General features: G+C 35.9%; 8 protein-coding genes across 15 annotated transcripts; 2 read left to right on the top strand and 6 right to left on the bottom strand.

The window, feature by feature from the left end:
* Positions 1 to 95: 95 nt before the first annotated feature.
* LOC129573226 (homeobox protein extradenticle) lies at positions 96 to 5,922 on the bottom strand. Of its 3 annotated transcripts, none has more exons than XM_055453559.1 (6): positions 5,475 to 5,922; positions 4,485 to 4,760; positions 4,051 to 4,369; positions 3,698 to 3,956; positions 643 to 790; positions 96 to 568 (listed from the first exon to the last, which is right to left on the bottom strand). In XM_055453559.1, the coding sequence occupies exons 2-6, from the start codon at positions 4,744 to 4,746 to the stop codon at positions 435 to 437; spliced, it is 1,122 nt and encodes a 373-aa protein (XP_055309534.1). In that variant the 5' UTR covers positions 4,747 to 4,760; positions 5,475 to 5,922; the 3' UTR covers positions 96 to 434. The 3 variants fall into 3 exon arrangements, with proteins under 3 accessions (XP_055309534.1, XP_055309535.1, XP_055309533.1); XM_055453560.1 differs by having other exon boundaries at positions 4,485 to 4,794; positions 5,475 to 5,921; XM_055453558.1 differs by having other exon boundaries at positions 4,485 to 4,797; positions 5,475 to 5,921.
* Positions 5,923 to 6,212: 290 nt separating this feature from the next.
* Positions 6,213 to 10,977, bottom strand: LOC129573224 (raf homolog serine/threonine-protein kinase Raf). Of its 3 annotated transcripts, none has more exons than XM_055453554.1 (8): positions 10,850 to 10,977; positions 10,077 to 10,704; positions 8,813 to 9,100; positions 8,491 to 8,723; positions 8,285 to 8,408; positions 8,062 to 8,211; positions 7,486 to 7,991; positions 6,213 to 7,406 (listed from the first exon to the last, which is right to left on the bottom strand). In XM_055453554.1, the coding sequence occupies exons 2-8, from the start codon at positions 10,359 to 10,361 to the stop codon at positions 6,965 to 6,967; spliced, it is 2,028 nt and encodes a 675-aa protein (XP_055309529.1). In that variant the 5' UTR covers positions 10,362 to 10,704; positions 10,850 to 10,977; the 3' UTR covers positions 6,213 to 6,964. The 3 variants fall into 3 exon arrangements, with proteins under 3 accessions (XP_055309529.1, XP_055309530.1, XP_055309528.1); XM_055453555.1 differs by lacking the exon at positions 10,850 to 10,977 and having other exon boundaries at positions 10,077 to 10,353; positions 10,469 to 10,749; XM_055453553.1 differs by having other exon boundaries at positions 10,077 to 10,903.
* A 26-nt stretch (positions 10,978 to 11,003) lies between these two features.
* LOC129573227 (pre-mRNA-splicing factor 38B-like) lies at positions 11,004 to 13,103 on the top strand. 3 transcript variants are annotated; one of them, XM_055453562.1, is made up of 5 exons: positions 11,004 to 11,444; positions 11,535 to 11,785; positions 11,895 to 12,013; positions 12,083 to 12,206; positions 12,272 to 13,103. In XM_055453562.1, exons 1-5 carry the CDS (start codon positions 11,393 to 11,395, stop codon positions 12,752 to 12,754), a joined length of 1,029 nt encoding a protein of 342 aa, XP_055309537.1. In that variant the 5' UTR covers positions 11,004 to 11,392; the 3' UTR covers positions 12,755 to 13,103. The 3 variants fall into 3 exon arrangements, with proteins under 3 accessions (XP_055309537.1, XP_055309538.1, XP_055309539.1); XM_055453563.1 differs by having other exon boundaries at positions 11,062 to 11,198; XM_055453564.1 differs by having other exon boundaries at positions 11,436 to 11,458.
* Positions 13,083 to 14,569, bottom strand: LOC129573225 (GPI mannosyltransferase 1). Of its 2 annotated transcripts, XM_055453557.1 has the most exons (3): positions 14,056 to 14,192; positions 13,490 to 13,591; positions 13,083 to 13,391 (listed from the first exon to the last, which is right to left on the bottom strand). In XM_055453557.1, the coding sequence occupies exons 1-3, from the start codon at positions 14,125 to 14,127 to the stop codon at positions 13,122 to 13,124; spliced, it is 444 nt and encodes a 147-aa protein (XP_055309532.1). In that variant the 5' UTR covers positions 14,128 to 14,192; the 3' UTR covers positions 13,083 to 13,121. The 2 variants fall into 2 exon arrangements, with proteins under 2 accessions (XP_055309532.1, XP_055309531.1); XM_055453556.1 differs by having other exon boundaries at positions 13,490 to 14,569.
* Positions 14,570 to 14,575: 6 nt separating this feature from the next.
* LOC129573229 (uncharacterized) lies at positions 14,576 to 15,027 on the bottom strand. The gene is made up of 2 exons (XM_055453566.1): positions 14,889 to 15,027; positions 14,576 to 14,832 (listed from the first exon to the last, which is right to left on the bottom strand). Exon 2 carries the CDS (start codon positions 14,828 to 14,830, stop codon positions 14,642 to 14,644), a length of 189 nt encoding a protein of 62 aa, XP_055309541.1. The 5' UTR covers positions 14,831 to 14,832; positions 14,889 to 15,027; the 3' UTR covers positions 14,576 to 14,641.
* Positions 15,028 to 15,081: 54 nt separating this feature from the next.
* LOC129573228 (cx9C motif-containing protein 4) lies at positions 15,082 to 15,696 on the bottom strand. The gene is made up of 4 exons (XM_055453565.1): positions 15,679 to 15,696; positions 15,519 to 15,620; positions 15,300 to 15,452; positions 15,082 to 15,199 (listed from the first exon to the last, which is right to left on the bottom strand). The coding sequence occupies exons 2-4, from the start codon at positions 15,583 to 15,585 to the stop codon at positions 15,192 to 15,194; spliced, it is 228 nt and encodes a 75-aa protein (XP_055309540.1). The 5' UTR covers positions 15,586 to 15,620; positions 15,679 to 15,696; the 3' UTR covers positions 15,082 to 15,191.
* Positions 15,697 to 15,997: 301 nt separating this feature from the next.
* Positions 15,998 to 18,262, top strand: LOC129573223 (protein MCM10 homolog). The gene is made up of 3 exons (XM_055453551.1): positions 15,998 to 17,126; positions 17,202 to 17,830; positions 17,904 to 18,262. The coding sequence occupies exons 1-3, from the start codon at positions 15,998 to 16,000 to the stop codon at positions 18,207 to 18,209; spliced, it is 2,064 nt and encodes a 687-aa protein (XP_055309526.1). The 3' UTR covers positions 18,210 to 18,262.
* A 523-nt stretch (positions 18,263 to 18,785) lies between these two features.
* On the bottom strand, positions 18,786 to 21,272 carry LOC129573222 (vam6/Vps39-like protein; the record flags this gene model as incomplete). The annotated part of the gene is given in 3 exon segments (XM_055453550.1): positions 18,786 to 20,193; positions 20,270 to 20,781; positions 20,877 to 21,272. Coding segments are annotated over 3 exon segments (1,617 nt in total), but the record flags the coding sequence as incomplete, so codon positions are not given.
* Between the last annotated feature and the right edge of the window lie 301 nt (positions 21,273 to 21,573).

Raw genomic sequence — 21,573 nt, forward strand, 5'->3', positions numbered from 1 at the left:
AATTCTTAAGTTACTCTTGTGTTGACAAAAACACGCAAAAACACGAGAAAAATGTTTGATTTTACGTTTTAAAATAACAAGATTAAAAAAAAAAATTTGCGCTTTTTAATAAAAATTAACTCAAAATATTTCTTGAGAACAGAAAACCGCTCAATAAGCAATTGACACATGTATATATTTGTATATAAGCTTTTGAATTTGACGTACGTTGTGCTTGTAGTACTTGTTCTTGCACCAGTTGGCGTTGACGTAAGAAGGCATAGCGTCGTAAATAGTTGTTGCTTTCAACATTATTATCTCACTGCCGGTTTGTTGGTTGATACTTTTTTAATAAGTGCGTTCGTTTCTTTTCTGATCAGTGGCTATGTTTCAACTTATTGATAGAGCGCGTTTTGTGCATGCTTGGCTGAATTGAATATCGTCGTTCAGTATCCTCATGGACTGAGATCCTGATGCAAACTTGGATCATATCCCATGCTTCCATCGTACGCTTGCTGCGGATCGTACCCTGAGCTCAGTGAATAGCCCATTGAATCTTGTGTTGGAGCTGGAGACATCATTGGAGTAGCTAGTTCCATAAAATGTATCTTCCATTAACGAAAAAGTCGAATGATTGTTATATATTTGGCAAATGACAAATACCTGCACCACTCGGTGGCCCACCCATTGAATATGGTGATGCACCTGCTGCCTTTTTTGCAGCATATAAATTCGCTTCTTCCTGAGCTTTGCCAATATTTTTTTTGTAGCGAATTCGCTTGTTACCAAACCAATTTGATACTTGCGAAACCTAATGTAAAATTATTGACAACATGAGTATTCAACAGAGATGCTAAGTACTGTACAAAGTGAAACAATCATAAATGAAAATGAATGTTTGTTAGTATTCTGAACAACTCAATCCAATACAATTGAAGAAAATAAGCACAGTGTTCAAAAAAATTGGGTAGTTCCGTGTGAAAATGTGTTTGCTTCGATGTCTTTTATTTCAAATTACGGTGGGATGTGCACATTTCCTTAATTTTCCTTTTTAACTCCACAAAAGAATATATACATTATAGAATGGAGACCAAATCGTTACAAAACGATCGACTTTTCCGCTGCTGTGTTTATTTCGTTTAATCGATAGATTGAAAAAGAGTTGAGATTATTAATTAGTTTTAACTAAATTTCTACGAAAGCTATTTTATAACTTAAAGGAAGAAGAAAAAAATGGCACATACCCACGCTTCGTTCATTTGTGATTTGGAAAAATTATTCATTCATCCGGTAGTATAACACATGACACAAATACTTACATATGTATATATATGTAATGTAAATTTTTTTTTACACGATCACACAATCTTTTTTAGAAGATGTTTTAATTAAATTTTAAATGTGAATGGCAAAAATGAAATTCAAGGTTTATATGATTCTTTTTATTGAAACACTGTGTAAAAACGAAAGTCTGATATCAAATGATATCAAACACATATGTAATAAACCAGTTTTGTGCTAAAATTAGTGGCGCACATACAAAATGCCTTCCGTATGGCTTGTATATTCTTTGCAATTGGACGAATTGGACGTAATACAAATGCGGAAAATTGATTCAATCAAAAAGATCCCAAGAAACATTCATTAAAAGCAATTTAGTCATTTTTAACGTTAAAGTAGAGAAGTGATCCTGCCAAATACAGAAGTGATCCTGTCACAAACAAGATGCCACTTGTACTACGACCGCCAAAAGTAAAGAATTTCATTGCAATGCCCGTTCATGACTTCGATCTCAAGCACATTCGCATCGACGTCACGCATTTCTTTAAAATTGCTCGTAATTTAGGCGCTTTGAATCATGCGATAGGAAAAAGTGGCCGAAAAGTGTACATCGAAAAAGAAACTTACAACAAAAATCCGGCACAGTGGTGGAAACACGTGTTCAACATGAAGAAAATCAACAAAATCGGCGACAGAAAAATGAAATTCGATTGCTCGATTGTCATCGATAGTGTTTCCGTTTCGCTCATGTACATCAAATCGAACCGTACGCTAGATGCGAAGGATTTGAAGACAATTGAGCAGATGTACCGTGATGAACTATTCGTGTATCAGTTTGGAATCGACCCTGGAGTTCGTACATTGAACGCAACCGTTCGTCGCACCGTTGCAATTGCAAATGAGTATTCATTTTCAGATAAAATAATGTACAAATTACTAATTGCTGTGGCATTTCATTGCTTTTTCATTTCAGGAAAACATCACGATTGCTGGTCCAACAATCATTGGAGGGCGAAACGATCAAAACGTAGGCAGAAGGAAGAACGATGGCAGAGGACATTCAAGGAGCAACAGCAACGCGACCTTAGGTCATATCCAGTGGTCCCATCGCCAAAGTCAAAGAATGCATGGAAGAGCTACATATGTCATCGGTTGACTATGATGGCACTGGAAATTGCTGTGTTCGGAACGCGCAAGTACGCTCGCCTTAGTTTTGACAAATACGTGGCGAAAAAATTGCCGCATCGTTAACGAACAAAAAGCCATCAATGATTTACTTGGGCGCAGCACAAATGGCACCAAACTCACCGATTGGAATCAAAAGACGATTGCATGCCCCGGCACAAGAAAATTGTTGGCTTCAAGAAATTGAGCAATTGCATCGTTCGTTTCGTCGATGAGTACTTCACATCGCAGACATGCGCAAAATGCTTTGGACGTTTCGATCCACGAACCAAACGAAATCGGTTCAAAGTTTGGCGACAGTGCTGGCTGAATGGGTATGATAGTCAAATAATGCCAAACAAAATCGTGACCACATTAAGTAGCCGAAAACTGAAGAAAGCACGCAAAGAGGAGAAGGACGAACGAATGCAACAGAATGTCAACAACAATCAGCCACGTAACGCAGCCAATCCGACTCGACCATCTAAAACACGTTTGGTGTCAAAACTTTGCAAATACTATAAATGTCATTCAAATGACGCTGGTGACTTGGAGTAGTATGCGTCACACATAGATCAGAACGTAACCAATTGGCATCGTGACGTAGTGGCTGCAAAGGGCATTCTATACAAAGGTAAAATGATGAAATCGAAATGATTCTAACTATTTTGATTGCAGATTTTTTTGTGATTTCTGTTTTAGGTCGTTGTGAGGTGTTCGAATACCGCATTCACCCGAATCTATCGAGACCGGTTCAGCAAAACGAACAGAACATCGACAGTGATTACGAGCACATCTCCGAAGATGAGGATGATGAATAGATTGCAGCAACCACTAGCAGTAGCACCAACTCCATATCACTTAAGAATAGATTTTAAAAATAATACTTGTACTAACGATTTGTTAGCCAACTGGCCTTGATTAATTTGCGGGCCTGAGGGGACAGCCTTCTGTTGTTCACGGGAGTACGTACATTTGGTTGCGTAGATAGGAACAAATGAAATGACTTGGTTTTCAATTGAAAAAAAGAGCATTGATTTCATTCTATTTTCTTTCCATTCATTTCATGCACAATTGGACTACGCCCGAATTTCACTCATTTTCGACGGAAAAAATGATTGTATCTATGGTCAAACGTAACCCCACATTCAACCCTAAACATATACCCGGGTTAGGATATAATTCATTTAATAATTGTTACTTGGGATTTAAAGTGATATGATGCGTTTTAAGTATGAACATTTTTCTAAAAATATTGATGATATTCACTTACCGTAATACCACATTTGCGTGCCAGATCTTCTTTGGCTTCTTCGGAAGGATATGGATTGCTTAAGTGACTGTAGAAATACTCGTTGAGAATTTCAGATGCTTGTTTGCTGAAGTTACGCCGTTTTCGTCGGGCATCCAAAAATCGTGAGCGTAGTATCATGACGGCTTCACAAGTTGATTGTTTGAGCTGCATTTGAATGGAACCGAATTTCTTGTGGATGATCTGCACCATACGCTCGATTTCTTTCGGAGTAATTGGTCTAATATTGTGAATTTGATATAATATGAAAATAGTTATAATCCTTGCACTAACAGGAGCAAAAACTCTAAAATAAGTATCTATTGTAACCATACCTGGTACGACTTTGTTCACGAAGTAAATTCATAACATGGGTAGTAAACTCATTGCACGCTTGCTCGTACTTTTCCAATTCCTGATGATAGATCAGTCGAATTTGTGCCAATTTAGCACGATAATCGGAGTGCTCGATAGCATTATCAGCACCATCCAATGACAAGGATGATCCTTGACTCGCTGCTGCTGCTGAAGCGGCAGCATTTGCACCACCACCCTTTTCAGGCCCAGCTACTCCCTCGGCGATCAACATATTGTCCAAACGCAGAATCTGTGGATCAGGTGGCTCCTCTTCTTGTGTATTGCGGAGCGACAATACTGAAAAATCGTTTTACATTACGATTAAAATTATTTTCAAATGGAAATACTTCGATTGTAGCAATGTTTAGACTGATGCAGTCCTGAATCTTTTCCAAAACAAATGTAAAATTACCAGCTTTATCTTTCACTTCACATAGCACAACAAATAGAGCCTGCTTCATTCGGTGACAGTTCAAAGTATGCTTCCGAGCCTGCGCTTCGTCCAATGATTGCTCGGTTATGTTCATGATTTGTTGCAGAATTTCACCAATGTCTTGCTTACGGCCATGATTTTCATTCTCACCACCTTGTGATCCATCATTTGGATTTGGCATTCCGTAGTTTTGCGGTGCCATCATGCCGGCATGAGCCATCATACGATTCGGGTCTTCCATTTTGAAACCTTGTTCTACGTTTATGTTCGGTAGAGATTAGTGAATTTTCTTCTTTGGTTCGACAATAAAACAATAGAAAAAAATATAGAGTGTTAAAGGTGCGATACAAAATCCAAAAGAAAACAATGATGATTATGAACACAAAGGTCAACACCGGACAAAATTTAATATTGTACTGAATAAGTGGAAAAAATATCAACAAGAAAAACGACAAAAATGTAATATCTAAACGTCATGTCATGGGGTTCTGTTATTGTGTTTTCCTTCATTTCATATATTCTTCAAACACATTTTGGACGTGTCCAATTTTTTCAATGTTAAAAAAATGGCTAAAAAGATTATTTTAATTTTTTCCCAGTCAAATATACACATATTTCACAGGCCCAGTCAAAAAGAAATTAAATGTTTCCAAATATGTCGAAAATGATGTCGAAAGCCGAACATCCGCTTTTACCCTAGCTACCTATATCAAGATTGTTCAACTCAATACAGTTTTCTATATGTATGTGGACATAACTAAACTGACAACCCATCATCTGTCAATCAAAACATGAATATGGACAATATGTGAATGGTGCGTTTCGCACATAACGAAAACAATGCTTTGTGCATCAGATTTGTGAATTTTTTCAATAGAGATGAACCAAATCACTTTGAAAATAAGAGACAAGTTTTCTGGAGTTGATTTTCAAAATGGAGACTTCATACGCTATATGTACAAATTGTACCTGCAATGTATGGTTGGAAAAAACTCTTTGTTGTTGAAAAAACACACACTTTTAACAGCAGCGCTCGCGGATTAGAATAAAGAAAAATGTCTACTTCACATTTATTATCAAATTATACGAAACAGTCTTCTTTTTCGTATACACACTGTATTTGATTTGCACAATTTATCGAGAATCCGTTTGTCCAAAATACTTTTAAGCAATTTTCAGGAATCTGTAAAAAATTAGTTAAACCAACAAACGATACACTCAACACCGAGTAAACGTACAACAATATTTTTTTCGTTCGCCGTAGGTAAATGGCGGCTGTCTTCTATTGCTTGTATCCAGAAAAAAATGTCTACAAGTTTTGGTTTCTTGTTGTTCTTTCGTTTTCCCTTTTGTTCTCTTTCGGGAGACGAACGCGAAGTCGATGCTTCGCTTTGATTTTGTGAAAACGCTATGGCATGATGCGCATCACATCACTGTTGTTGTCTCTTTCAAGCACACACACGAAGTGAGATTGCAAAGCGTGACAAATAGTTGTAACTTGGCGTTGCCGCATCAATGGGTGCGCGTAGCGTGTAACGTAAGCTTTTCGCTTTATGTGTTTGTTTTATACTAATGAACTCATGAGTGCATGTCGAACGACGAGAGAGAGTTCATCAATGTGAGGATATGCTGTGCATAAAACGTCGTTCAATCGAAGAACATGCGCATCTTGAACATTATGAAGCCAAAGACTTTTCACTCGAAACGTTCATTTCAATAGTCTTTTCTTGGTTTTTTATTTTTTTCATTTTACAATACAGAACTAAAAGGAAAGTTGGTTGAATATGCTGTCACTCTATTGCAAATTCTGTGAAACCAAATTTTCATGTTGGTTATATTATTAAATTTAGATGCCATCTTATATATACAGAAAAAATGAGAATTAGAAATGACATCAATACTTTCATCACTAGGGATGACCGAAATTGTCAATCTGACAACACAGTTACAGTTAAAATTTAGAAAATAGCTTCATAGGAAAAAAATATTTTTAAACTGATTGAGAACCCATTATTTATGGGTGAGATTTGAGAATAGAGTATGTTTTTTATTTGATTTATTTTTTTGAAAAGGCGAATATGTTTGTGATGGTTCTTTTGAATGCCTAAGGTCGTCGCGGTTTTCCAGGGTTTCCGAAGAACTGATTAAAGATAACAGCTTGGTATCTTTGGCAAAGTTGTGGAGCTAGAAGTGCTCTATGACTTTGCCGAAGATAGTTGTCTCTTATTTCATTCCATTTCATCATCAAAGAGACCAAGTCGCACGGAAACCGTAGAAAACCGCGATGACCCGCCAAAAATGAACATACTCGCCTTTTAACCATTTTTAAGTCGAATGAAACTTACTCTTCTCTTTCATAACATAGTCAGTGAAACCTACACTACTATCCTAAATTGTGAACAATTCATGCAATTTTTGAGTGAGATAAAATCTAGAGGCTCTTTAAATTATTTTTATTTTTAAATGGCTCCACCGAAATATTGGAAACAATGGAAATTAACAGGTGTCTTTGGACTGGAGCAACTGTACAGGAATTCGTCGCTATGTAATTGAGTTTGCAACGTTGGTTCGCTGGCGCTTCGATGAATTTTCGGTAGAGTTCTTAGCATTGTTTCTAGCATATTTAAAATCAGACGGAATAGTGGCCGTTCGTCACGATTTAGTTTCATACAGTCTTCTGCCAAACGTTTCAGAGCTTGAGGACAGTCTGAACGAACCTTCGATAAATCCGGTCGTAAAACGCCTCGTCCAACTTTAAGTAGAATCTCATCTTTGTTATTTATGTGATTGTATGGCAGTTGAAGCGTTAGCAATTCATACATTACAATCCCAAAAGCATACACATCGCTCTGAAATGAGTACGGATTGGTTTCCCTCATACGTATCACCTCTGGTGCCATCCTGAAAAAATGGAATTATACAACGAATTCTACATTCTTCTGATTCCATTTATATTATGTCAGTTTACAATTTTACTTACCAAATTAGGCTTCCCGTTGGATACTCGGATTGCTGTTCGCCAGACCATCGCGCTTTGGCCGTAGCTAGGCCAAAATCGCCAATTTTTACTGACAAATCTTCATGCAAGAAAATATTGTAGGATTTAAGGTCACGATGTATAATATTCTTTGCATGTAAATAGTCCATTCCTTGAGCAACTTGTCGTGCAATGTCAATCAAGGTATTGAGTTCAAATCGAGTCTCATTCACATGAATATGCTTAAATAGGGTACTTCCGTCACACCATTGAGTAACTATTGCTAATGAAGGCTTGCTCACGCAACCCATGAACAATAAAATGTTACAGTGGCGTGTTTTTTTCAACATAGCAACTTCATTTTTGAATGCTTGTAAGTGAGCCGGGCTGGGTGTTTTCACTTTTAAGATTTTCACAGCAACAGGCCCATGCCAATGTGCTCGGTACACCGTCCCAAATGATCCAGACCCTATCCGGGGTCCCATTAAAATTTCTTCGGCCTGAATATTCTACGAAATGAATAAAAAGCATACAGAATGTTTCAAAGATATTTAAGAACAATTTCATTATCATTCCTACCCAATTCTCATCAGTCGGTTTTTGTTCACGCGGAGACAGCAAATTCTTGTTACTTTCGTCAGCTGACCTAGCACGCTGACGCTTAACATGCTTCAATGTGTTTGTAGGTGATGCTTGTGTTGAATGTGAATGTTCTTGACTTGATTGAGTCTGGAAAATATGGACGTTCAAAAAAAATTGTTGATGTCAAGTATATGCCTAAATTTTTAAGTATTTAACTCACGAAATCTACTGGTCCTCTTGCCAGTTGTAGAAGTCTCGATTGATCAGCAGTCAATTTTACACTGTTTATACACACATTAGGGGCTGAGTTGGATCGATCTTGTTGATTCAGTGATCGAGGATGCCTATAAATGGGAGAAGGCGTAAACAAAGCTTGAAACATTCAAATGCTCACACATCGAAATTAGTTTAGTATCATTTTTATACCTTTCTTGATAACCTAATCCTAAACCATTCGCATTTGGTATACCACAGTCAGGATTTTGAGCTAATAAAAGTTGATAATAACTATCCATGTGTATTTGATGACACAACCGTGGCACTTTGTCGGCACATCGTTGGTGGAAGCGATAATTACACTGCGTACAGTAAAATCCAGTGAATAATAGGCGCCGACAACATTCGCAGAATGCTAGCGAAAAGAACGTTTTCCGCACAAACTATGGAATTAAGAAAAGATGTCAATGCGCTTGCTCACTGGACGTATTTCTATTCACGGTGAATGTTCTTTTTTTTTGAGAAACCATACCTGATGGGAAATGTGTGTCATAATTGGAAACTTATCGGTAACTTTGACATAAACTTCTTCAGCCCGGATCAAGCTTATGTCTGTGTCCCAGTGTATTGGCTTATCTCGACTGAGTGTTGTTACCTCACACATTTCACAAGTTAGATTACGCCGTTTAAGAGCTTTACTCAATGCGTCTCTCAGCCGAAGACCTGGAATCACTTGAACCGATGTGCGCTGCTGATTTGGTAAGTGGGCACGCAGAAATATTTTCGGTTGTCTACTCAATGTTTCCACATTATTCCGAACCTAAATAATGGAATTGAATGAAAAAAAAAAAATTATAATTCAGAGGCTATTTTACTGATATATTATTTACGAAGCCCTGATTTCTAACATACATTTCCGAAAATATGATGAATATAACAGCGTGGAAAAATGCGATAAACATTATTTGAGAGCAAAAGTCTGATATAAAAATTACATCACATTTGCTCTCACAAAATTTTCATCTCTGTTCTTTTTCTCGGAGAAAACTATATTGGTTTTGCTTGGAAACTATTTTTCGTACAGAATAAATTTATATATCATTATATCAACCTATTGTAATAATATTATTATTGTGTGAATACCAAAAAATCTTCGGAATAATTTCAAAGAATTTGTATGCATGATTGGGGTTGAAAGTAAAGGTCATCAAACTTGACAGTACTCATGATTCCGTCATTGAATTCATGGTTGCTGTCACCTCTTCGTCTCAATAAGACGTATAATCGATTGATTCTTCTTTCTTCTGTAATTCAAAGCAAAAACTATGCAAAATGTCTTAATTTTTTGTTGTTATGCATAATAAGATTTTGTTTACACCGTAGTCTACTTCCATATTTTTGAGCATGTGTGCGTGTGTATGGTTTCGTCTGCCGAATAGCAAGTACGCAATCGATTTTTTGAAACCTTATCAATTCGGGACTTTGAATCCAGCGCAGAAACAAAGTGCATTCATTCTTCACGCATTTTCTTCGTACAAATAATAATAATAGTAATACTATTTTACTTCCCATTATGTGAACGTTTTGGCCATGTTTTTATTATGTGGCCTGCAAATCTACATAACAAAATGTTTGAAGCGCAATAATCATTTGATTCATTTTGTGTATTTATTTCGTTTATTATGACAATATAAGTGTTTTATAATTAAATATTTACCGATATACCGATGTATATCAAACAGGACAGTTTCCATATTTTATTGAATGATTAGGGTATGAAACTATGAGGAACATACCTCTGGGTTCTCTTCTGGTGGTTCAGGCGATTCATTTTGCTGTATCTTTTCAGTGAGCTCAAGTTTCTTCTCTTCGAGTTCATGAAGTCGTGAAGTTAACTCGTGATATTCTGTAATGTACATTGGTGGTGGGTCTTGTCTGTTGGCAAATTTTGCATTTAATGCATCTATATTACGACTGGTAACAATAATCACAGATTCTATGTTCCGCAGTTCTTCAGCTAGCGGATCCATTAAATCGTCGGTGTCATCGGATGGTGATGACATTTTTTCACGACTATACATAAACGATTTGAATTTTCATCAAGTTTTCTGATTCACTTCATCGAAATTTTGTAACTATAAGTTTTTTAGTTATTTCACACTTTTCAATAAATATTTCGAATTCTGACCTCGACAGTAAATCGGCTTCCAAATCGAATGAGTGATTTCTTATTTTCAGATAACTTTTTACTACATTATACAAAATCTTTTTGTATGAAAGTGTGCGATTTTCTTTGGGTACTTTTTGCTGTTGGCTCTCGTTGTTGGACGTTCTTTTCCTTATTCTTACATTCTCGTTCACTTGTCGTTATGTGTCCAACATTTTACATGTATTGGTGCTCATATTCATATAATATGGATTGAACTTGAAATGTGTTAGTAAGTAAGACAGATAAAAACACGGCCATTACTGTCGATATCTTGAAGACTTTATGTAAAAATTAAATATCCAAAATGTTTGTTTGAAGTTAAATAATGCTGAAGATATTTCTTTCAATCTTTTATTTTACCTATTTGTCACCCATAAAAGCTGGACAAAATGTTTCAAATATCTGATGATAATGTGAATAATCCTTTAGTCTGTTGATAGGCCTTTTGAAGAGGTCCTATCAATCGATGCGGTTTTATTAGACGCCATTTTCTGTCTCAGTGAAGGCAATTGTTGAAAAAAGCTGTACACGAAATAGCGTTTGAAATCATTTGGGTTTTCAAATCATTTTTTTTTTGGTTTTACTCGTTGGTCATTTTTTAAAGCAAATACTCGAAATTTTGAGATAAATCAGCAACCGTGTGCTGAAGAAAAGGAACAAATAATAAGAATTTGATACTATAAAGAGATTGTCCAAATGGAGCATTCAGGTGAGCGTATGCGAAATCCGAAAAGAAGATATCAGCTGAAATCTACATTTTGCAAATGCTCTTATTCGAATCTCTTTTGAACTCTACAAAAAGTCTATTTAATAATTAAATAAAAAAAATAATTGTGATAATGAACACTTGAAGCACATCATTAAAAATCTTCCACTTTGTTGAATATTCATACATATATATATATGCCATACATTACTTGTATTGGTAATATTCAGAGAAAAGACTTGAGAAATGGTTTGCATGTGACAGTAATTTCCAATTTTCAAATATTCCTTTAATTTTAACACTCCATCTAATCGACTTATCATTTATAAATTATTCCAGAATATGGACAGCAAAAAAGTCATTCAAAGAAACAAAGCAATACCTTACCAATCAACGGCAATGAAGCTTCAATGAATTTAAATCCACTTATTTTAACAAATATTCAAAGTTCTAGTTATTTCAAAGTTACATTGTTCAAACTTAAAACTTACCACGAAGTGATTGACGAAATTTATTATCAAGTAAAGCATCTGGAGCCTTGGGAGCGTGGTAGCCGAAAAACATCAGGCCAGACTGGCATGTGCGGAGGGGTAGGTTTGTGTTTGTGTTTGATAATTTTTTGCGTACTTAATATAATACTCGTAGCATGACACTATTTTATTCATATAAATATTTACTGAACATTTATTTATTATCAAGGTCAGAGGTGTTGGAGCTGGAGGCATTGTTAGCACATGTTTTTGTTTGTTGTACAAATTATACACGCTGCGTTTGACCCGAAAACAAGTCAACGGATTGATGTCACATGCAGATTCACCGTAATTTGAATATTCAGAATTTCTTTATTTTATATCCATAACTCATCTTATGGATTTTTTTTGTTTCAGCTACATCAGGGCGTTGGGATTCATGTATGTACGATATACACAACCACCTGGTGATTTATTCGATTGGTACGAAGACTACTTGCAAGATGAAGAAGAAATTGATGTCAAAGCCGGCGCGGGACAGGTAGGTCCATTATCGCATCACTTGTTTCTGGGTTTATCATCATATTATTTATCTCCATCAAACAGATGATGACAATTGGACAAATGCTGTATCAGTGGCTTACAAAATTGGAATGGTTTAGTACGTTATTTCCTCGCATTCCAGTACCGATTCAGAAACAAATTGAAACCAAAATCAATAACTATTGTCGAGAGCATAATATGAGCTTTGCAAATCAAAATACAAGTCATAATGCTGCCCAAAATGAATCTGATAAACGTAGTCATGACCGGCGCGAGCGAAGCTTACACGAGCGAAAACACCACGGTGGACGAGAACGAAGCAAAGAACGACAATACAATCGAAGTGATGAAAGACACGACGCAAGACGTGCATATCGATCAAGGTCCAAAGACCGGGAAAGAGAGCGCGACCGAGATAGAAGACGAGATTATAAACATAGTAAACATAGTAGTAGTACGAGCAGAGACTATGAAAGTCGACGCAGAAGCCGAAGCATAGATCGTGAAACCTATGAACGGACCCGTTTATTTATGCGGAAGAAATGAGAAATGGAGTTCGGAAACAAGCATTGAATTAATCCGATTCAAAAGAAATCATTAATGAATCGACCAAACTAATTTGGTAAATTTCGTTAAATAAGCTGGCAATAGTTTATATCAGAATATCGAAAAGTGTCTTATTCACGTATTACTACATTTTAACCTCATCGATTTTTCCAACGAATTTGTTTGTTTCAAATATTTCCCATGGTGTTTTTCAAACAAATAGATCAAGAAACATTTTTGTTTGTTGTTTCCAACTACCTCAACCACACAAATGTTGTGATGAATTAACTTAATTTTCAACCACTAAAATAGAAGAAACCGAAAAGAATAAAGTTTTATGAATTCTAAACACGTTTTTATTAATCTTCTAAAATTCGGCAATTACATCAAAGTTATCAATCAACACTTTCATTATGAAACAATTGGCTGAAAAAAAAATGGCACTCTGCATATTTATGAAATCAAATGTATTCCATCCTTTGAATTCTAATAGATAAGCGGAAATAAGCCACATTGCTTGCACCGAACACCAAAGGGCACAGTATGAAAGTGCCCGATTAATTTTCAATGATCTCAGATTTTTTAAACAAATCGGCAAAATTGATAAATACCACAAGAAATATTGACTTGTACAGACCTGAAATGAAATCGAAATAAATACAAAATATGAAAATGAAAATTGCTTCATCTATTTAGTTGAGGAGAATTTGATTTCTTTATCTAAATTTTACTTACTGGATTGAAAGTCACCATTAGAAATGCATGCAGAAAAATGCAAAATCCAAGTGTGATACGGTGAATTCCATAGTAGGCATTTATTACGAGCAAAATTAAGAGCTGTGGTAAAAATGTGAATATTTTTTCAATCAACATGGGTTTGCTGTTCAACAGATACATGTAGAAATAGAGGGAAAAATTGTGACGAGTATCTTTCCGCACCAAATGATATAAATAGGACTCGAATAGGAATTCATAGCCGTATTTGTGATAAAAATAAAGCGTGAGGCCCATCAATGTCGATAATGTTGAGAAAATCAACAAAATTTGTTTTCGATTGAATTGAAAGATGACGGTAAATAACGATTTCGGATGTGGATTTGGTTTCATAGTTTCCTCTCCAAGGTAAAGATAGTATGCCAGACTAAATGCAAGTGGATACAATCGAAAGTGAATGGATAATCCATGACAGGCACCAGCCAATAGTACATATGTCAAACCGTATGCTTTGGATTGTCCGATACTTCGTTGTAATAGAAAAATAGTAAGCAAAATGAACAGACTGGTAATTGAATCAGCATTACCTCGAGTCGAAATTGTAATCGCGATTGGATTGTATAGCCACAAAATCGATGCCCATGTTGCTCGTTTCTCATATCTTGGTGTTGGACGATAAAGCATATATGGCAACGAATTTAATAACCGTTTGGTTCTTTTTAACAGCAAATGCTCATCGAGAATAATTTGCCTAATAACGATTCCAATTAAAATGTCAAAGATAGAAAAGAGAAGTTTTCCATATGAGACATGAAATAGAATATTGCCGGTCAGCAGATAAGCTAAGAGTGGTGTATATCGATAAGTGTGACGTTTATATGGTGATTCCCCGTACAAGATGTGTCGAGAACTATCTGTAACAACTTTATAATCAATGTCTGTGAACGCCACTTCTGCATAATAATCCTGAAATTCACCGTATACAACAAATGCCACCCGCAAAAGGAAACTTAGCACTAAATGCTGTTTGAATGTTATGTCTCGAATTCTATAATATGTAATCAGAAGGAATTTGTTAGTGGTTTTCTTTATGGTTCTCATGATTCCTTTTTTTAGATTTTCATCAATAAATTTCTTTAATTATTGTATACTACTGTATTTGGTTTTAGTTTTTCACTTATTGTGTTTTGCAACTTCATTTAGGCACTTTTTGAAGTCTAAAAATTCTTTTTCACAAATGTTTTGCTTCACATTCAAGTCTCTGGTAACACAAGCTGCATATACTGATGCTGATGTTGCGCATTTGGTCATCAAGATGGGATAGTTTTGCAGTCGTTGACGCGCTCGTTTTATATTTTCCATTTCTTCAAAATTGCTTCACGGCGGTGTTCTATTCTGTCCCTTTTTTGGTAAAAGTATGCTAAATTATATCCTCCACTTCTTTAAAATTGCTTCCCGTGGAGTTTGTTCTTTAGGTATTTCATGGATCTCTGGCTCTCGAATGAATGCGTCGTATAGGGGTCGGGAGAAAAATACAAGCAGACCAGCAATTGTACTAGCCTAGAAGAACACAAAATTACTTTCCCACTCTTACCCAAATTTTACTCTTAGAGCTTACCCAAATTGTTGTTAATGGATATCGCTTAGCAAATGAACGTTTTGGAATAATATAAGTTTGTCTACGAGTTCGAGTAGCCTGTGTTCTCGTATTTTGTCCATCCATCTAGTTACCTGTGCGGTAAAAAATGAAAAACATGTTGAGATTGAAATATATTTATGGGAAATTGAATTTAAATAGAACATAATCCTCTCGGAATATGAAAAAAAATACTTTTTGTATTGACTGTATTTGTAGATTTTGAAGTATTTCTTTTCGGCTCGATATCTATGCCTTCGCAGCAAATGGACTGTCCTTTATATTGTCGGCAGCATTCACGCATCAGCTCTAACACTTCTACACAAGCTGATTCCTGGTAGTTGTTCTCTATTTTGTTGATTGAGTTTGAAAATTAAAGAAAATCTTTTTTTCTTCTATTTTATTTTGCCATACCTTTTAGACACTTTTGTATTAAACATGCGTTTTTCTTGCATGGATCTTTCCTGGTGTTATTATACATGGGAGCATCGGCTAAATGTGAAAAGTTATGAAACTCTGCAAGAGGAACTGTCAAAGATGAAAATATCTGACATATGACAAGTTAACGTTTTACCTTATTAATGTTGTCGTAATAAGGTATGGAATATAAACAATTTCGAATGAATTTTGTTTTTTTTTCAGGAGTACAATTGTACGATTTCATTAATGAAAATAAAATTGTTCAGAATTGACCAGAAGTGAAATTATAAATAATTATTATTTAAAATTCAAAACCTACTGCCCCCTGGTTTATTTAAATGTAAACATATGTCACAGTATTGGCGCTAAATTTGACACTTGACAACTTAGTTTGGGTCTTTAAATCAGAGGTAGAACATATTACGGGAACGTCCATCGAAAAAACTTTTTTTTGGTAAGAGAAGTCGAATGAAATGAACGCAGAATATTCAGGAGACGAATTAGCAGATCTTCTACAAGATGCTGCTGACGAAGGTGAAATAACATTGAACGACACAACTGTACCGAAGATTCCAATCAACTCAGATATAGCAGCGGTCCGAGATGTGTACGATTCATCTGATGAAGAAGACTTACAGAATTTTTTCGAACGGAAATACAATGAATATGGACGCGACATCAATCACTTGTTGAAACGCAAAGATGCAGATCATGTGGACGCTGTAATCGGAAATGAAGTCAGTAAAAATTTGCGGCTATCTGACATAAAATTTGGATTAAGTGCATCACAAAAATCTGTGGATATGCCAGTGTCAGTCGCAACATGCAAAACGACCGCTGATCGTTCGGAAAATGTATACATCGATCCAATATTTGGATTACGATTGGTTCAACCGTTAATTTCAAGTACGGCACTGCGTGAACGTATGTTGGGCAGAACCAATGTTGAGATACGATCGCTTCAACATCATTTGCAGAACTCTGATTTATCCAAAGATTGGTGCATCAGCGGTGTCATTGTGAGCAAAGGACCCGTGCAAAAAAGTAATGCCGGGTCACATTACATTATCTGGAGGCTTAGCGATTTGAAAGGTGATATGAAAACGGTGTCTCTGTTTCTTTTCAAATCTGCATACAAGGAACTATGGAAAACTGGGCTAGGAATGATAGTAGCCGTGTTGAATCCATCCGTTTTTTCTCGCAAAGATAACAACGGAGAGAGTTCACTGTCCATTGACTCTGCTCAACGAGTTATGATATTGGGGCGTTCAAAAGATTACGGAATTTGCAAATCAAAAAAGAAAAACGGTGAACCATGTACAGCCGTTGTGAATTTGGGTATATGTGAGTTTTGTGTGTATCATGTTAAACAAGAATATGGGAAAATGTCTGGGCGATCAGAATTACAATCGTCAACTAGCGGAAGAGGCTTAAACTCCTTACGAAATAAGATTTTGGGCAAAAGTGAAGTTTTCTACGGTGGAAAATCATTTATGGCCGAACCATCCAAACCTAGCCAAAAACTCAAGGCAAAAGATCAACAGCGTTTAATGTCTCTGTCAAATACGTCTACAGCTTGTCCTCTTGGCGCTACAACTACTGGTAATCATGATTTATATATTCTGAACAATATCAGCCATCACTTTTATTTACATATATGCATATTGGTTTTCATAGGTAAAGTTAATTATTTATCAAGCAATTCGCCAGCAGCAAGCCGAGTTGCGGAAGGAATGGAAGCCAATTTTTCTCAGCGAAGGAAAGATTTAGCAAGGCTCAAATCCCTGGATGTTGATGTTTCGACGCTCAGTACAACGCAGCAGAACCAATCAACGATACTGAATGACAGCAAACCTTCGCTGCTCCCTAACATCAATATCCATAACACGGCCCCCACACTGAGCTCGTTCACAAGTTTTTCATTTACAATCGGAAAAAGCAGTTATGAATTGGCCAAAGCAAAAGCAATTGCGGTCCTGCGGAAAAATCCGATTGAAAAGTCAAATCCAAATTTCGTTAAATACAGGGGCACTGAAGCCGGTAAAAAACGAGCACACTGTGTCATAGAGACATCTGAGGTGGAACATCCAAAAAAGAAACAAAAACTGGCAGAAGAAGTCGAACAATTCAAAAACGAGCGTATCCAGAAGCTACTCCAAATTCGATCGTCGCACGTCGATCTTATTGAAGCACATGACACCAATGTGCAAAATAATTATTTCAATAAGTTAGAGAAAAAAGAAGCAATGGAAGAGAAAATGTTAAACACAACGAAAATGGATTGCAAAGCTGTCATTTGCGTGAACGTATGTTGGGCAGAACAAATGTTGAGATACAATTAAAATTAAAAAGATGAATTTATTGTTTTTTTCATTTCAGTGCAAATATAAGGCATTTTCCGCTGCACAGCGATGCAAAGAAGAAAATCACAAATTTAAAGTTGTAGATGTGGAAAAACGTTTCTTTGAATGTGAAGATTGTGGAAACCGAACCATTAGCCTGTTTCGTATTCCACGGGGAAGCTGTAATAACTGTCAGAGCTCTCGTTGGAAGCGTACTGGAATGATTCGCGACAAGAGTACACTCGAAACGCAACCACTGTCAATTCGTGGTGACGAGGAAACATTCATTGGAAGCCTACAAACGAATGGAAATATCAATTTATGCGTTGCGGCAGACGAATGAAGTTTCAAATTTCATTTATTTTTGATAAATAAAATTTTGATTTATTTCACAAATTGAAAGATCTTTTAATGTTTTTTTTTACTTTCATTTAACTCCATATACAATTATAGTTTTTCAAATATGAGGGCCTGAGAGTGAAAGTGACCAACAAAAAGTTGAGCTCCATACAAACACATGCTACCGTCACGCTGTTTTGTATTTAGTTAGGTCGCTTTTACGCTCAACTTTTTGTTGGTCACTTTCACTCTCAGGCCCTCATATAACACTGTGCAACAAATTTCAACTTTTGCGTGCACACCTTGACACTTTGAATGCTCGAAGATAAAGGGCCAAAACTAAAACAAAACTGCATTATTAGTTTGTTCGGGTGACGCCTAAATAAGAAAGTTATCGAAGTTGAGTATTATTGGATTTTTCGAAAATTGACCTTTTCATTTTTTATTCAATAGCTCGGCCAATATTGATTTTAGTACCTTAATTAAGTCTTCGCCAAAATTGTAGCTAAGAATCCAAATAACAAATTTTATGAACAAATTATACGAAGAAAATGGCATCTAAGTGAGTTGTGTGTCGAAATGTCGAAAAAAAGGAAAATTGAGAGGATTTAGTACTTTTTAGTACTTTTTAGTACTTTTAGTACTTTGTCTGCAAAGCCCTTGAGAAGTACTAAAAAGTTGCTTCAGAAACTATTGCTCTATTTCGAGTAGTTGAGAAGTTATAGAACTCCGAAAATGCTCGATGATATCGTTTGGTAGCTACAAGTGACTTTGAGCCAAAAAAGTTGGCTAAATGTGATTTTTTGGGTTAATATTTTCAGAAGAGTTGTTCAATTAAACACTGGCTACAATAATGCTGAAAATAGAAAACAAAAAAATGGATATTTCACGAGTTATGGTCGAAAAAATGAGAAAAACTAGAAACTTTTTTTCGACATTTCGACCCACAACTCACTTAGATGCCATTTTCTTCGTATAATTTGTTCAAAAATTTGTTATTTGGATTCTTAGCTACAATTTTGGTGAAGACAGTAAGGTACTAAAATCAATATTGGCCGAGCTATTGAATAAAAAATGAAAAGGTCAATTTTCGAAAAATCCAATAATACTCAAAATTCGCCAACTTCGATAACTTTCTTATTTAGGCGTCACCCGAACAAACTAATAATGCAGTTTTGTTTGGGTTTTGGCCCTTCATCATCGAGCATTCAAAGTGTCCAGGTGTGCAGAGATGTGTTGCACGGTGTAATGAATTCATTACAGTTTATTCAAAAATATTTCAATTGGGATAGTTTCGTTCCCGACACGAATAGTGAACAATAGTTCCATTTGGATGGCGCACAAATGCAGACTGATTCATGAATTTTTTCGAACATGCTGGGCACACACTGAATTCCGATACCAAAATACTTCTCGCTTCCACATTCATGCGTTGTTCTTGCAATTGTATGTTAGAAGCGTATAGCAATCCCTTCAGTAATTGATTATTGCGTCTGCGCTCAAGTGAATGATGCAAAGCTGTTTCCAAAAATGGTCTTAAACGAACGATTGGAATGTCGTTTGGAAGAATTTGAAGGACGCGAAATGGATTCAACTTGATAGCATGATGCTCAAGTAGCTCCAGTACAGCTTCCACATTAGGCTGCAAACAACTTGAGTGTAATTCAACTCCCGTGTATGGTGGCATTGTGGGTGGTTTTAGAAGAATTTCAATTAACTGTATGAAAATATTTTTCGCAGCATCTGGATCTGATGATTCATATACGTCCTCACAATAAGCAATTGCTTTCGGAACATCATTAAGTATTTGGATATAAATCGCAAGGACTTTTTCATGACGCTTCAACTTTCCGAGAATGATTGCTCGCTCCACGAATAAATCGTTTTCTGGAAAATTTTTGAGTACGGTTTCGGCATGTAAATAATTGTATTTATTCAGGAAATTAACCAACTTATCACGTATATTCTGACTGGCGAATTCCTTTTGCCTATCAAAGAGAAGTTTTTGTTAATTTTCAAACAAACGAAAAACATGCACATCGCATAATAAATCTTAATACTTACTTTATGTCACCACCGTTGGTACTATTTTTTATATCAGCATAAGCTTCGCGATACTGTTGAATTAAAATATTGTGGAATAGGGCCTTTTTTTCATTCCACACAAAAATTATATGTTCCAAATATGGCGTTACAAGGCTTTTATGGTTTTTCAACAAATAATCGAGCACCTCTGCGCGATGTAAATTTTCAATTTCGGGTACATCCTCTGTAAATATTCGAAGGCCATCTTCTGGACTTTTTTCTATAACATAGCCGGCAAATTCGAATATCAAATGTCTATGTTCATTGCCCAAATGTTGAAGGTATTGAATGGTGCGTTCGTGCCCAAATAGACTTGAACTCGGAATTTCAGCTTGAGATTGCAGCAGCTGTAATGCTTTCTTATGATGACCCTTCGTTTGGTACAAAATGATGAGTTCGCCAAACTTTTTGAAAGTCAGCAAACTTCTCTCCGTCTCATCCAAGTGGCAATGGTTCATACGAATTACCGACGCTACCAACGAGTCATTCGTCTGAATAATCCGAAATTCGGGTAACATAACATTACATTAGAATTAATTCTGAAAATGTCAAAGATTGGCGAAGAAAAAACAGAAAACTATATTACCTGCAGGTAACATTTTAATAATGTGGTATCGATGATGGACAGCAGATAGTTTGAATTTTTACTGTGGGTCTTTTTTTCTGTATTCTGCATTTTCCGGAGCATATTGAAACGAACCTCAGTTAGATATTCTATCAATGCGAGTAAAGCCATTTCAAGATCTTTACCATTTAAAACCGGTAGATTCGATTTTGCCAATGCAGACTGATTTAGCTTCGTTGCAACAGAGTCTTTGGGAAACAAATTGGGAAAAAGCCTAATGACGTCGCATGGATCTGTTTCCAATTTTATAAATTCTCTCATCGATTCTTTGAAGATTTTATTTGCGAATAAGTCAATTGCATATCGAGTTTGTATACGGTTTTTTTCAATCATTTTTCCTTCCAAATCAGATATTTCCTGTATAAAAAGAAATATTCATAATTTCATAAAATCATTTCGGAACGATGTTTAACCTAGTTAGAAACATTCATGTAACGCAATTTAGTCATTTTTAACGTTAAAATATGTAACATTTTTAGGCTTTTTTTCCGTCAAAATCGACTGAAATTTCAGTGTAAACCAACTGTATGAATATTCGGAACGCTACCCAGCTTCTGTAAAATTCAAACGTTTGAAATGACATCCATTCCAACTACTACTCTGTGTCAACCGAATTGTAAACAAACATCTTACAAGAATTTCGATTGGTGTCGCACGA

Source organism: Sitodiplosis mosellana, unplaced genomic scaffold, assembly GCF_009176505.1.
Source record: "Sitodiplosis mosellana isolate CC-2019 unplaced genomic scaffold, AAFC_SMos_1.0 Smas_scaffold_6025, whole genome shotgun sequence".
NCBI lineage: Eukaryota > Metazoa > Arthropoda > Insecta > Diptera > Cecidomyiidae > Sitodiplosis > Sitodiplosis mosellana.